We start from the raw sequence: 16,589 nt of genomic DNA, 5'->3' as shown, positions 1-16,589 counted from the left end.
GGAGTAGTAGTAAAGTAAATAATTTTATTAGTTTATTATATATATATATATATATATATATATACATTTTGAAATTACCCCAAATCATAAATTACTAAATCAATACCATAGAATTCCACTATAATTTATCAAACTTAGTAAGTAAGCTGTATTTAGGTCTAAAAATATATAAAATTCAAACTTGCAAAAAGAAATAATTTGTTGCCCAAATGCTTAAAAGAGGCTGAGAAAGCCACTAGGGGGGGGGGGGGGGGACATTCTGGGCTTTTGATTGGTTATTCATGCATCATAGGTGTATATAAGCAAGTGTTTCCAAAATTGAAAAGAGGTGGGAGGGGCCACTGTGTTTGATTGAGTAAATGTAGCAATACCTCAGCAAATAGAGGAGATAGGAGGTTCTTATTTTAGATTATAGCTTGTCAATATCAGTAATTCATAAGAAACTATTTACTTTGTATTTGGACATCACAAACATTTAATTTGAACCAATGCTGCATTCAACATACCACGTGACACACAAAAATTTATATTTACTTTTAAATTAAGAAGTTAACTAATGGATAATACTAAAACTTTAGTATAATAATTATAATCTCCAATTTGATACCAAAGTTACTGACATACATTCATAAAATAGAAGTTCAATAAAATTTTAAATGTGAGTCAATAAACATGATGACATGGCCTTTGACCCATCCACATTCATTTGTGTGTATGAATTGCAGCATGCATCTTTTTTTCTTATGAAAAAGCCTGTTAAACTTTACCATTTTTCGTAAAATTCTTGTACATTTTGGCCAAGTGGCCTAGTCTTTGGTATGAAAGTTGGAAAATCTGAGGTTCGAGCCCTTGACACACAATTGAACACACTCCATACTTTCAGCTGTGACAGTTAATCTTGCTATTTGATTAATATTTACCATGGGTGCTGCTAATTGGTTGCCCTTCCTCTCATCAGCAGTTCTAAATTAGAGACAACTATGTATGAACCTTCGGGTTTCTAACCTTGCCATGCTTCACAAAAGTTGCTATTCAGGTTAAAAAAAATACAAAACACCACACCCTGTTTCAATTACTTAATGTTTATAATAAGTTTTAACATCTTTATATATGTGTCATTAAAGGAAAAAAACATAAAAGTGAGGAAAATATTGTTCATAAGAAGAATGACAGGAAACATTGTGAGATTCTCCATTTTCGTTTCACATATCCATCTGAAGAGTTAGACATTAGCTGTTGGAATGCTGATAAAGCATTTAGCTTGTTTAATCACTTCATTAAAACACAAGTACAATAAGCTCATTAGACTTGTGTTCATATCTTTAGGAAGCAAGAAAAAAAAAAGATCTTATGACTTAATTGTGCTACAGTATGTGCTTGAAAATAAAGAAAAACTTATTAACAACTCAGTTTCCCTTTTTTCAATGGTTTACTCAATTTTTTGATACATCTCATAGAATGCTTCTTCAAAGGATACAAATTAGTACTGTATAAATGTATCCTTCACAATCTGTCATTTTTTTTTTTCGTTTGTGCCTCCTATGACTGCACAGTGTTTAATATGTATACAGTTCCAAACTATGAACAACTGAAGATTTAGTTGAAAAATTATTTTAATTTACAACCAAATGTCGTTTCACGATTTTTTGGCCCTGCTTTGTTAATATGGGACACGCATCACAATAAAGTACAAAGATCCATATCGCTCTTAATTGAATTCTTCTCAATTTCTTTTTCCCTCCTTTGGCCATTTATGTAAATTATCAAATTATGAATGCATTACAATATCTATTAATTAACACCAATGTATAACTGACGAAAGAAAGATAATCAATTGACCAGTTCAGAAGTTAGTGAAAAGTAAAGAAAACTTTTAATAATCAACTAGTTATGTATTATAAAACCATAATAAATCTAATTACTGTAAAGCACAATATAAAAACTACTCATAAAATACTGTAAAAATATACAAGCACAGATTCACAGATTTTAAACAAAACATTAATTATTAAAAGCATTTCAAACCCTAATCTGGGATTTTCTAAATATTTACCATCTCTTTTGTCATACAAGTTATGGTGCACATATCTTTAGAGATATACAAGTAATTTGATGTATCATAAAAAAGGAGATACATCAAATTTTGTAACCAGAAATATTATTCTTATATAAAAAAAAAAAAAATCTGTTTTTTTTGTTTCTTACATATAATGAGTGATTGTACAATTAACAACTTTGATAACAATAAATTTACAACAAAATCAATAAGATATAATACATATAACTACATTACTACATTGTGTCCCATAGCTTCGAAATCCACACAAAACAAAATTCAAAGGCTTACTTGATCCTGCAATCGTATTACAAGATCCAGTCCAGTACTTGAGTGAGCTATATGGTCAAAAAACAAAACTTCTTACCACATTGTTTATGTTCATTATGTTATCTTGCTTTTCTAAATAGTATTTTCCTTCTATTTAGCATATCTAAAGTTGCAAACATCTATATCAATTGTTTAATAATGTAAAAAAATTTGAAACAAAAATTTTAAATGCCCATCTTCAGGTGTTCTCAAAGCATAATACATGATTTATTTGTTATCTATTATAAATTCAAAATATGCTTTAGTTTTTCCTTAACTTTCCTTACTGCATTATATAACTATAGTATTTACAACTGAGTTCTGAAATGATTTGCATTACAAATGTTATGGAATTCATTAATAGCCAGTAGGAATACATAATCCAAGTAAACAATTATTAATCATGGTAAAAATGTGAATAAAACATTCAAATAAAGGTCAATGATTATCTGAAGTCTGTTTTATTATTTTATTACAAACCAAGTAAAATTATGCAACTGTATAAATAAAATCACCTGAAGATAAGCAAGTACATTTATTAATATCTTTCATCAGGAAACAATGTTAATTTCAATTGTAGTGTGTGCTTAAAGCAAAACCTTAGTTTTCAGTAATAACTATAACTTAAAATTAATGAATTAAAAGAAAGGTGATAAAAACAGTATTGTTTCAGAATATCCCAACTGCTTTACATAGTTTACACCAAAAACTGTTAAAAACAAGTGGAAATCCTCAATAGCCACAGCACTTTAAATTATTTTAGGTAGGATTAGAGTAAATTAATCTACTAGACCTTTCCCCACCCTCATGTCATCTTGTATAAGTATCAAGTTTGATGCTGATTGATCAAGAAATGTGGAAACATATAAGGAACACACACACAAACATATTGATGTTTATTTATATAGATTAAATGGGGGGGGGGGGGGTCAAGGTTCTAAATCATAAGAAATACGTAGCAAAAACCAAAACTGACAAAGATTTATCAGTGATCTACACAACCTAACCTTTCACAATGGCATCAAGTCAGGTAGTTAACACTATTTTTGCATGATTACACGTTCTCGACCAAAATCAATATATATCTAATAAATATATTTTTTCAATAAACAAGTTATTTTAATTATGTACATTGTTTTAATAAAAAAAATTTAACAATAATATTCAAGAAATAAAGATTTGAGTCACCAGAATATTTTGTCATCACCTACCATACTTTCTAACCCTAGTAAAACTCAGCTGATGCCTTGCCATAAAAGAAAACTTCCACAGTTTTCAAAATATAATTTAACAGAAAACTATTCTCACAGAACCAAAATTACTTCTCACTGTAACTATTTTCAAAACTGTTTTTAATTAATAGTTGTTCCTGCCCATTTACAACCTCACAGCATGTAACGTAAAGAAAGGCCTATAATAAATTTTCAGACAGAAAAGAAAAAAATCACTCGTGAAGGAAATCTGAGTTAATTGTATTCCCATGGAATGATGGTTATTAGCAAATAAAAGCCTATGCATTGGGATGAACAGAAAAAAGTCTGAAAAAGCAGGGCTTTGTTAATAGTTGATCTGATCACATGCTGTGAGGTGATTAAAAGATATAAACAAAAGACTGTCCTAATAAAATCACATACAGAAGTAGGTTTTTTTTTTGTCAGGGATAGAGTAATTTTCGATGAATCTGAAATTGTCAAATATCACTTGCATATGAAGTGTAGTGTTATCAAATATCTAGTGATACACCAGTGGTGACATTACACATTATAAATAAAACTTTCCATCTGTACACAAAAATTTTATTGTTGTTCTGGTCCACATAGGAATTTTTCTATTCTAGGGTGACCACTGTTGCTTTCACTTTTTCCCTCTACACAGATTTAAGGGGAGTAACTGCTCCCCTAGTTCTTGTACCACTGTTTACTTCAGAAACATAGCTCTGAGAATTGTATTCGTGAAAGATAATAGTTTCTTAGCAAATATAAAACTGTTTTAAAATGGAGAAATTTTCTGAAGAAATCTATAAAAGTGTTGTTTCAAAGCAAGGCTTCTTGAAACTGTGCATAAATGTAAGAATGAAAATTTTTTCATTTTATTTTGCAAATTACTCTAAATAAATGTTACAAGATGAAAAAAATTAATTCTAAAATTTTTTTTGGTAAAACTGTTAATTATGAAATACTACTGCTATTTAAATATTGAAATTTGATATGCAGGAGTGTACCCGATACCTGAAGGAATCCCAACAACTAAGAAAGAGTTAAAATCTAAGTATAAACATGAAAGGTAATATTTTATTGAAAATAGAGAGAGAGACTAATTAGAAAAATCTGGTGATAAATAAAACTAACAAGAATGACAAAAAAAACTATTCAGATATAAAACATAATTAATAAAAGACAGTAATGTGCCTAGTAATTGCTTTAGTAATTCAATGCTTTTAAATGAGGAACAAGGATTATCAATCGTACATAACACAGTCTGGAATTTTTCACGTGTTTGAAGCAAAAATAAATTCAAATATTCTACAGAGAATGTTCTCACTTACTGTGTCCCATTCCATTTTTCTATTATACCGAATTTGTTTAAATCACCCTTTCCAGTAAAAACTGTGAACTCTCCATCATCCGTGTTATTTTTCTAAAAAAATAAAATAAAAATCAGCAAATACTGTATGAGTAACAACTAACTAATGATAACCATTCTCAGTTTTAATAAAAACCTAACTTACTCTTTTGACAGGCATCTTTATGTAATCACTTAACCTTCTTATTACTCTTACATAACCTAATTTTCAGTTACAGTCCTTTACAGACCAAAGAAATCGTGAAATATGTTGAATTAACATAATTTCTATCTAATGACGAACCTTACAAAATATTATCTAATGCTATCATGTGAATAAATTGATAGATTTTTTTTGTGTTACTAATAATTAATATACCTACTAATGTTTTCTCAAGAAATATACAAGTCTCACTTATTATCTTTTTTTTTGATCTTTAGTTTACCTTGTTTCAGTGACTAAGTTAAATAAAAATTTAATTTATTTATCAAATATTATTATTTAGTAAAAAAAAGACTATTTGATCAAAATGTTATTTTTCATAAAATCTTACATTTACCATATTACAAACACATTATTTTTAACCAATTTGTTCTAATATCAGCTTCAAGAAACCTGACAGATTTGTTGATTTAGTGTTCTTAAGTGATTAGTGACTAATGTTAATAGTAAATATTTTGTAGAACTGTTCATTTTGATACTTTTTTTTTTCTCTCTTAGATATTCAATCACTATATAATTTCAATACAAAAATGTATTTGTTACAACTGGGTGAATATCTTAAATATTTATCTTTACTTTTAAAGTTACCCTTTCAATTGTTATCAAGTGTTACTACCAAATTAAACAAATGATTACTTTTTTTCTTTTTACTAAAGTTCAAAAGTATACAACTTGCCCCATACAACCATCCAAAATGTCCATGAGTTTTGGGTACTCCTGAATGGATCAATGGAGCAATCACTGTTAAAAAATTAGGGTAACCTTCATAGACTAGCTGCCAAACACTTTTCTGTACAAAGATCTTCTCTTTCATCAAAAATAAGACAATGGATGCAGCTACTTTTTCCAAAGGAATGGCATTACGTAACCATGCTGCTGCTGCCTGGATTTCCAGGTGAGGTAAAGAAATGTATAATAATAATAACTAGTTTAAAAGACATGAATGTATCATACTTTACATTGTACCTATTACTTAAATCAAACTAATATTACTATTCTGTAAGAAATATTAGAAGGTAACTTAACACAGATGTAGTTTAAAAATGAAAAAAAAAATTAAATCCTGTACAGAACTCTCAAATTACTTCACACCATAAAATCACCTTATTTAGATTTTTAAAAAAAACTGCTAATTTTATGGTTTTGACTCATTCATAATAATCTTTTGTCAATTAGAAAGATCACCTTTCAAGCTTTAACTTACCCAAGTAATAGCACGAATAAAGACTTAAAAGCTAATAAATCTTTACACAAAACCTGAGCCTTTTAATTTGTCAGCAGTACCAATTGTAAGTATTGTTTGTTTTGAATTTCGTGCAAAGCTACACGAGGGCTATCTGCACTAGCCGTCCCTAATTTAGCAGTGTAAGACTAGAGGGAAGACAGCTAGTCATCACCACTCACCGCCAACTCTTGGGCTACTCTTTTACCAACGAATAGTGGGATTGACCATCACATTATAACACCCCCATGGCTGAAAGGGCGAGCATGTTTGGTGTGACGGGGATTCGAACCCGCGACCCTCAGATTGCGAGTCGAGCGCCCTAACCACCTGGCCATGCCGGGCCGTCCAACTGTTAGTAATCAAGGTCCATTATTATACAAAATACTACTCACATTTTAATGGCTTCAAAACTTACAGCAATTAAAAATAAATTACGTAAGCATAACTGGTAAAAGAAAATCTGAAAAATAATTTGCTGAATCAAGCATGCTTGGACACCAAAGACTTGTACACTTACGACCATAGGAAAGTTGATTGTTGTAATGAGGTCATCCTCACCTCCCACTGATAGTTCAGGTCTAAAAACAAATTTTTTTCTTTCCCTGTAGGTAACTGTGTCATTGTGGTGCCATGTAATATTTTCTTTGATCCACCAACTTCTATATAAAAGAGCAAGATATATCACTTGTAGACAACTACTGCAAGATTATTATCTTTAAGAGCAGGTGGGTGATATTACTAAAACCGACAAGTAACCCTGTTGGTCCAAGATGGAACTTGGGTTAAATGGCCAACATCAAATATATATATATATATATATTTGGGTACAATTCCTCTAAGTAGGTCCAAGGGCAGCCCCCCCTCAGAAACTTTTAAAACTCAACACTATCAAAAATAACATTTCCTGTTTTCTGGCCTATTTTTAAACAGCAATATGAATAGAAATTACAGCATGAAAAGGTAATACACATTTGAATTTACATTTTCTAGTTTTTTAAAGTTTTTATTTAGTCCTTCAATCTGTTTTTTTTTCAACCCAACTTACAGAAAAGAATGAAAATAAATTTTGAGTGTTCTTTCCACCAATTCTAAATTCTTTGTTTCAATATCAAAATTTTTTTTGCAAGTACAAAAATGTCTGATGACTACCATTGACATGGGGCAGTGAGCGTGGCTCATGGCTTCATGCTTTAGACTTGTAGTCACATAGTCGCCAGTTTGAGGCTGGTCCATGTCATGCTTTAACCCTCTCGTTTCAGTTCACGTAGCTGTATGATGTGTACCTAGCTGTTAGCTGGAGCTTAACCTGTGATGGACTGACATCCTGTCTAGGGAGAATGGGTCACCATTTTCAACTGTTTGTGCTATCAGAACCAGAGTTCAAAAGTACCAGCCTTGTGCGAATTGGGCATGGCAAGTGTTACCTAACTTTTAAACCATTGATGTAAACAGACTCACAAACACAAAACTAAACTGTTAAATAAAGTGTGTGATACATAACAAAACAGGTATGTTTTATCAAAAGTTTAAAATTCTTAGATGTTAGAGTATATAATCAGAAGGATTTTAATATCACAAGTTCTTTATAATTATATTTGAATAGAAATACGTAGAATTGAGTATGCTATATTATTTTGAACATGCAAATTAGTAAGCCACATAATACCACAGTCAATATAAAGTTGTGGTGAAATTGCACATATCAGAAGTACATTTTGGTATTGTTTTCTGTTTCTTAGGTAGAACACTGCCAATGAAAATTGACCAATTTAGGGAAGAGTATGTAACAGCCTCTTTCTGAAACAAGGTGTTCATACACTCAGGCATAAAGAAGTATTCAGCTTAGAGATTTAGAATTTTCAAAACAGGAATATCCTTTTTACCTAATGACATTGAAAACAAAGGGATATGGATTAACTTGGAACTAATATGGGTAATATCCCCACTGTAGTAAGCAACATGTGGTGTCTTGTAACAGACCAATGATAATATGGGTAATATCCCCACTGTAGTAAGCAACATGTGGTGTCTTGTAACAGACCAATGATAATATGGGTAATATCCCCACTGTAGTAAGCAACATGTGGTGTCTTGTAACAGACCAATGATAAATGTCATCCACATGCTCCAGATAACAATATGCAACATAGTCAAGAAGATCCCAGTCATTTGTATAGAAGTTGCTTTCCAAAGTATCTATTCCACTGTCACATACCTCAAGGAAATGGATAAAGATCCAACTCTGGGGATGAGGCTCCAAAATTGTGTTAATATAATGTACTCAACCTCTGTATGAACAAGCTCTTTAGAACAACTTTGACTATTATATGTTTAACAAATCACCAAATTTTTTTTCTAACACATCTTTAAAAAAAAAAAAAGAAAGAAGACATATTTAGTTTAGCATCCAAAACTTTTAATATGAACTTAACAAAAACATCATTGTAGTCAAAATCAACATAGAATAAGGTCAGTTTTGATGGATGTTATGTGAAGTATACTGTCATTGTGGTAAAAACTACCATATGTAACCATGATTTGTTCATCCCATCAACATGAAAGAAAATCCCACTATTGATCAGCTACTCATTTCAGTGACAAAAATACAAGAAATGGGACTTTATAAAAATGACTTTACTACTCGCAGTCATTAATTCTAAATTTTTTCAATCTTTCTTACTATAGACCAGGAAGAATGTACAGTAGGCCAAGACAGATAAAGAACACTTAAAACTAGTTTGATCATATTCCTGGTCAGACAGTAAAGGGCTTTTCACACAAAGTAAGCTAATTCCACATCAATGGGAAACATGTTCTGCAAGACAACAGAACAGGTTTCAAGTTGAATATAAATTTTAAGCTGAAAATACATAGAAAATGTCACTCTGAAACATAGATTGAAAACTGTCTTTCTTTGACAATGTATTTTGGAAAAATTATTGTTTTATGCAACTAAAAAAATAATATGTAACATTCTCTGCTGTCTAAGAAATTTAAGGGTTTCTTTCACATCTGCAAATTATAGATTATTATTTTTTTAAGATATTACAATTTTTTTATTTTGAAGTTATACCCCACAGCAAAAATTTAATGTATCAGACAAATAATTCAGAATTTAAGAGGTTTATCACTATTCTATAAAAAAATAAGTATATGTCATATAAGTAAGTGATCTATTAACACTGCTGAAGGAAAACAAAAAAGATTGTATAATTCTACACAGATTTAGATCTATTATTTATAAAATCACATATTACAATTGTCATTAATAGAAGTACAGGATAACTCTAAACAGTGACTTGTTCTCCATACTAAAAACATTTGTAAAGAGCTCCTATCAAGTTGTAATAAAGTTATTTTTTGATAGTAAAGAAAGTTAAATAGTAATGTTGTTAACATTATTGCCTGATCTGAGAAATATTCTGTATTTCTTGATGCTAAAGTTTCAAGAAGAACCAAAACAAACATGACTTCACTAAACTATTAACTGAAGATCCAACATTTATCACTCTCTTGTAAGGACTATGTAAGGACATAATCAACTAAGAACATAAGATTCCTTAATCTGCCGTAAAAATATATTAAGTAATATTCTGATGTTAGTAGTAATTACTTTTAAAACAATTCTTGCTTCAAAACTCAATATACAGAAGTTCTTATTCTCAAGTAAAATCATTATGTTAAAAAGTTACTACCAAGTAAACTGATGTCACATTAAAGTTTTGGTTTCAACAGATGAGGTAGTAACAACAAAAGAGTTGTATCAAGTAAACAATGTTGGATTAAATATGTTTTGAGTATTTCAACTGAGAGATGAGAAGGTAATGTTACAATATCAGAAAAACAGTAAAGATACTAATTCACTACTCCAAGTAAAATCTTATTTTTTATCATCAACCTATTGTGGGTTAAATGGATGGGGAAAAGGCTGAGGAAAACATTAGTTCACTTAAGGCATTATGGGATACGTTTCATGCTTTCTTTTGGTGTCATGACCTGATGACTGTTATACAGGTAAGCATCAAGTGCAGAAGAATAAGGCCATTGAAAAGTTCTTCAATTGTCAATTGCTTCAGTGTAGGCTTATGCCTGTTGGTTTAAGAATAAATTTTCAGATCATTGGAGTCTCAAAGCCTGAAAATTAAAGCACCAGGTATTCTCAGAAACACTAGTCTTTGTATCTTTACATTACATCAACTAGTCTTGGTATTATTTAAGCTAGATCATACAAAGGTGACAGCAATTGTTAAAACTACAATAAGACAGTTTAAGGTTAATGTTTTAGTAACAACACAACAACAAACCCACTCAAACATGAAATTTAAGAGAGGCAAAATATCACTAAATAAAGTAAATGAGAACAAGAAGAAAAAATATTATGAGCAAAACCACTAAATTCATTTTCTCTGACTTAATTTCAATGCAAATTAATTACCTGTAAGTGTATGGACCAATTTCCTCAAGCCTAGGTTTGCTAGCTTTCTGGAGAAATTCCTCTGGATTGGTCATATTAAACAAATATACCTTCTGGTAAAGTGGGATAGGAATATCCTTCCATACTTTATATGATATTGACCCATTGGCAAGGGGTAAATTCTGGAGAGGACAGAAAAAAGTTTTATCCACTTCTTTTTCATACGTAAACACTATTATAGACAATAATTAATTTCAACGTGTGCAAATAATTTGAACTGTATTTGTATTTTTTAGTTATATCAAAGCTACTAAGAATATCTGCCTCTGTCCCTAGTTTTGAATTACTGACTAGAGGGAAGGCTGCCAGCTAGCAACATTCTGTCACCCACATTAAGGGATTGGCTGTCACTCTTATAATGCATCTACAGCTCAAAGAATGGAAGATATTTTGTGGGATTGCATACATTCAAACCTGGTTCATCAACTCCAAAATCAAGAGCTCTACCAAATCACCAACCCATGCTGTCAAATAAATTAATAATTTAATGAATGTGAAAAAAAGTAAATTGTTCTATCACTGCATGGTTAATTCAGACAATAGAAATGTCATACAGATCATACAAATATACATAAAATTTAGAAAAATGTTATATACCTTTGATTTAAAAAAAACTTTTTGCACATATCAGAAGTTTACAAAAATAAAAATAAAAAAGATTACTTAAAAATAAAAGACTGGAAATATAATGTACATTGTGCATTAAATTAAGCAGAACAAATATAAAAAGATTCAAAGAAAAAATTAAAACTATTTTAGTGTAGGGACCAATAATTCTTAAAATTTTTTATTATAGTTTTCATTTATGTTACCTTAATTTTGTGAATTTTTAAATTTTTGATGCAAACCATAACTGATAACCTGATTTTGAGAATTTCAAATTACTACACTTATATACAAGTTATAACACTTTTTCATTATTTTTGTAGAGTGGTTTTAAAACCTGTCAAACAAATTTCTTCTCGATATCTTTTCAAGAACTATTGTGCTTTAATTCAAACGTATAGGCTGCATTATTTTCTGACTAATTCGTATGGAATTTTTCTTATGCACTTTGAAAACTTTTTACTCTTATTAACCAAGTCTTAAACTATATTACATAAAACTTATTACAGCCCCACCACTTTCATTACCCAAAACAAATTAATAAAAATCTTAAACATAATTGAATGCAATGTACAGAATTAATCGATAAAAATTATTATAAATAACACTGAAAGACTGTGCAAACCTGTAATTTCAAAGAAATATATAACTCACCTGTTGCACCATGTGACTGAATAACAATGGAAAGCAAAACAATAAAATTAGGCCTAGCACTAGCACAGCAAGTCCTATTCCTCCAGTAATCACTGTTGAGAATTTATAAAGAAACTTATTAAACAAAAGGATAAGTGTATGAACAAAACAATGAATATATGCATAATTTTATGTTGACTACTGATGAACTACACAGAAAGTTAAATTTTATGATACATGCAATAATATTTCAGGAATGACACATAACATTGAACATTTATGGTTTTACCTTTTTTTTCTTTAGCAGTAGCTTCAATGAAACACAAATTCAGCACACACACACACATATAAGAGTAACTTCAATCATTCAAATTACAATAAACTACCATTAAATACACTTAAAATTATTGAGAGGTTAATTATAATTCAGTAACATTTATAAAAGAGCAATATCATAAAGCACACACTTACATGCATGACAAACAACTTTTAATAGTACCAAAAAGAAGGTCCTATCTTAAAGACTTACCTGTTTTTTTAACCCCTGTCCACATTGTTAGTACTGAAAATGTAGTTTTGACAGAAATTGTCTTCTGAGTGCTGCAACAGTAGAATGTTTTACATTATATAATTATGCATCATTTCATTCAGAATAACTTCCGATTCATATATATATATGTATATTATTATTAGCTTGAAAATTAGCAGTTTTATTAAATTGGCATTATTTAAACCATTACATGAAACAATTTTCTAAGTACAAAGTTTATATCTAAGTTTGGCTTAATTTTAATCCTCTACAATGCATTACCTTGAGATGTACTCAGTACTTTAACAACACTAATTTTAAAAAGTAGTACTCAATAAAGAATGGAAGTTGAGTGATTAAGCCTACTCTTCTTCCACAATATCATAACTCCTAAATAATGACACAATGAAAAATTCTACCTTCCAAGTTTAAAATCACCCCAGTTGATTGGCTGATATTCCCTGAGCATTAGCTTCTGGCTTTGTTTTCGGTGTGTTGATAAATATGGCATACATTTAATTTTTATATTTTCTTTTTGTAGAAAATTTTTTTTATGTGACCTTGAACTTTGACATGACCTTTTAACCCCCAAATCAAAGGGTTCATCCCTAGACTCAAAGGAGGTAACCTATGAGGTAGGATTAAAATCTGCCATTTACAACTCTATGGTAGTTATTGTGTAAAAAGTAAATAACTACAAAAGGAAATATAGACTTCATCTTTGTTATATCCTCCCAAAATATTTCCAGTCAGGGGGATAAAAATACCTATTAGCCTCAAAACTGTTAGTTATAACTTGTACGAGGCCACTATTACCAAACTGTGTCAATGTGAATATCAAATAAAACTGCTCACACTCTTAAATCAAAAAGCACACTAATTTATGAAGTACTAAGCATTTCACATAAAATATTTAGACTAACTGATAAGGTAATCTTTATAAACATTAACTTCCTGTCTAAATAAATGGCAACACCTGAATTTTATAAATCCTTCACAAGAAAATCTATCCAGTACTTTACATTTCATTCTCTATCAAAAAATGTTTAAAATGCTTAACTCTTAAGATCTTAATTAAAACTAATAATAATAATGTATTTGGCCTTGTTAAGTTGTACACTTCTATAAAAATATATTGATAAATTTGGAAATTCTTTGAGTTAATCAGAGTTAACAGTCAGCAGTTTATAAGGTACCTTATCATCTCTTTCAATATATTAACTTTACACATAACTAAGATACGTATGCAATTTATATTTACTTCAAGCAGTTAACAATTACTTAAATATGTATCCCTACACTATATCACTAGCTTGAAATGTAACTAATGTTAACATCTTGCCAATTATACATATACTAATATACACATCTAACCAAGTATAAAGGCTACTTCATTAACTCATTACACTTTCATATCCACCTCATCATATATATGTGTACAATTCCAGTTCTTGTTTTCCTGTAACTTACAAGACCTATGTCAATACAAACAATTAGTTTTAGCTAGCTCATTTACTAAAGTTAGTTCAACTAGTGTTAGTTATTTACAAATTGTAGGTTTGATTGCAATTTTCAGGAAGATCAGAAAGTTACAGTACATTTCACTTCAGAAGTTGTCCATCTGAGGATGAATTAGAGAAAGTTGCAAACATTCCCCCCCACTTTTAAAGAGGCTGATAAGAATTTCCTTGAAAGTTATAGGCCAGTCTCTTTTTCTTCTGTGGTGAATAAAGTTTTTGTCTAATAAATAATTAAAAAGAAAGCTTTGCCAAAATCATTTATTAGAATATAATATCATAGAGATTAACTTTTTTGGACAATGTTAATTGTTATCTGAATGAAGGAAAGAGTGTGAACATTTTGTACTTAAGATTTTTCAAAACAGTCCTACTAATAATCACCTGTGATGACCCATAAATACTAGTAAGGCTGATAAGCAGCATATCAGTACGACTTCACAATTTTAAAAAAATCATCAAAAAATGCAACATATGTTCCTTGGGCTTGGTAAGATTCACTGGCTATGGGAGCCATAGCTTAATGGAAACGTATTTTCAGCTCCAAGTGGCATGACGGTCTATGAGTGGTACATACCAGATTGAATTTAGTATAACCCTTTTCTCCTGGTTTTTGGGTACATTTTGCATATAATTATAATACATTCCTTATTAGCCTTTGCAATATTCATTGGTAGTCACAAAAACGCACAAACAATCATGAGCAGTTATTACAATTAGTAGGACCCATTTAAAAAGTTTTTTATAACATTCCACTCAAAAGATTAAGTGAATCACAAAGGTTGGTGTTGAGAAAAGACTAGTTGATTGGAATGTAGGGTGTCTGGAATAGAAAAATTCCTTGTTATTAATATATTTGGACACAGTGAACTAATTTCTACTTCCTAATGATGCATCTCAAGTTCATGTCCATGTGTTATAAGCCTAAACTTTAGGTCTACATCAGTACCTGTATTTGGTACAGTTTTAAAAACTGAAAATTATGGTATCACTATCAGCTTAGATCTTCTTATTAAAAACTCGACAGTATAATTCATTTATATCTATATTCTACATTGTATTTAAACATGCATATAAGAAACTTTACATCTTTCTAAACAACTAGTCTCTTGAAAAGTCTCAATCAAATCTCAAGATTACCCAATCCTAGATCTGCATATTATATGATATACTCAGTGATAATACTAGTAATTACAGTACTAATAATACTATAATAAATACTATATTTTGTCTAATGTGAAAATAAAAATTCGCAAGAAAATGAAGTTATACTATTGGATTACTTTCGAAAATAATAGCCACAATGCCAAACTGATCTCATTCCTAATAATAAGTAATAATACCAATTTAAATTTGATGACGAGGAACACACTTTTAGAAAATAACGTTTGAAGACGGCTCGAATAGCTTGTGAGAAGAAATTTATTACAAACGTACGTTTCGACAAACTTATGTTATGCTCGTACCTGTATCAGGGAGAGACAGCTTATGACGACGTAAGCTTGTCAAAACATTATACATTTGTATTGCAATAGTTTCTTTCACTACCCATTCAAGCCGTCTCCACACTTTATTTAATAACAATATAAATTATAACAAATATGTCAGTGTTAGTCAAACGACACTAAAGAAAGTATTTTTAAAATTTCCAAATATTAAATATTTACATACATATTGTTACGTCTCCGTTCGTTAGTTAATTTTCCGTAAATTCGTTCCGACAAAACTTTAGCGACACAAGTCCTTTGTTAAATAAAACTGGTTTATTCTTTCCGAATACAACTTACGATACACTTAATTTCAACAGTCGCTCTATAACAAACGCTCACGTCTCACGTGACCAACAATATTTTGTTCTCATACATTCAATTACTCATTACCTACACATTATCCCGTCACGTTGTGACCATCCTATATATACCAGGCTACCCCCAATCTAGTAAATGCTAGGGCATTCACGAAGGAACAGGATATTTCTAGAAAACAGGTGGCGTGATACTAGTCACGTGACCTCGCTGACGCAACAATACAAAGCTAATTTGTGTCTGTTCTCACCTTTCAGCCACTTGTTCCTTATACCGTTATACCTTTTCACATTCAAGAAGTACTGTTACGTATCTGCTTGTTACGTATCTGACTTCAGTACATTTCTTATCTTAACATAGCTTCATGGAATCAGCAGACGTTTTAAAGTTTGAATGCATTTGATGATGAATATCATCCATCCTTTCACATAACACTTTAACGAACTCTGGCACATTTTCAGGCAACTCTTCATAAGGTGGGCATCCTGTTATCAGGTCCACTGGCAACCGAAGTACCTGACCAAACATCAGCTTTGCTAGAGTGTATCCAGTGGCTTCATGCTCTGCTATTCTATAGGCCGTCAACAATGGAGGGAGTAAGACACCCCAGTCATCTTGGCGGCTATTACAAAACTTTGCCAATTCCTGTC

General features: G+C 30.5%; 1 protein-coding gene across 7 annotated transcripts in view; it reads right to left on the bottom strand.

The window, feature by feature from the left end:
- Positions 1-15,632, bottom strand: part of LOC106457419 (scavenger receptor class B member 1-like) — a 31,726-nt gene extending 16,094 nt beyond the window's left edge. Inside the window, exons 1-8 of one of the 7 annotated variants that reach the window (XM_022383340.1) lie at positions 15,601-15,632; positions 12,618-12,688; positions 12,110-12,201; positions 10,811-10,971; positions 6,893-7,034; positions 5,827-6,033; positions 4,911-5,002; positions 2,348-2,394 (exon numbers count right to left, since the gene is read on the bottom strand). In XM_022383340.1, coding sequence (XP_022239048.1) covers positions 2,348-2,394; positions 4,911-5,002; positions 5,827-6,033; positions 6,893-7,034; positions 10,811-10,971; positions 12,110-12,201; positions 12,618-12,642 — 766 coding nt within the window. In that variant the 5' untranslated portion in view covers positions 12,643-12,688; positions 15,601-15,632. The other 6 variants (XM_022383342.1, XM_022383341.1, XM_022383339.1 and 3 more) reach the window with 6 other exon arrangements.
- Between the last annotated feature and the right edge of the window lie 957 nt (positions 15,633-16,589).

This window comes from Limulus polyphemus, unplaced genomic scaffold (assembly GCF_000517525.1).
Source record: "Limulus polyphemus unplaced genomic scaffold, Limulus_polyphemus-2.1.2 Scaffold328, whole genome shotgun sequence".
NCBI classification, from domain to species: Eukaryota; Metazoa; Arthropoda; class Merostomata; order Xiphosura; family Limulidae; genus Limulus; species Limulus polyphemus.
The sequence above is the reverse complement of the archived record's forward strand: the minus strand, read 5'-3'. Positions and strand labels throughout refer to the sequence as shown.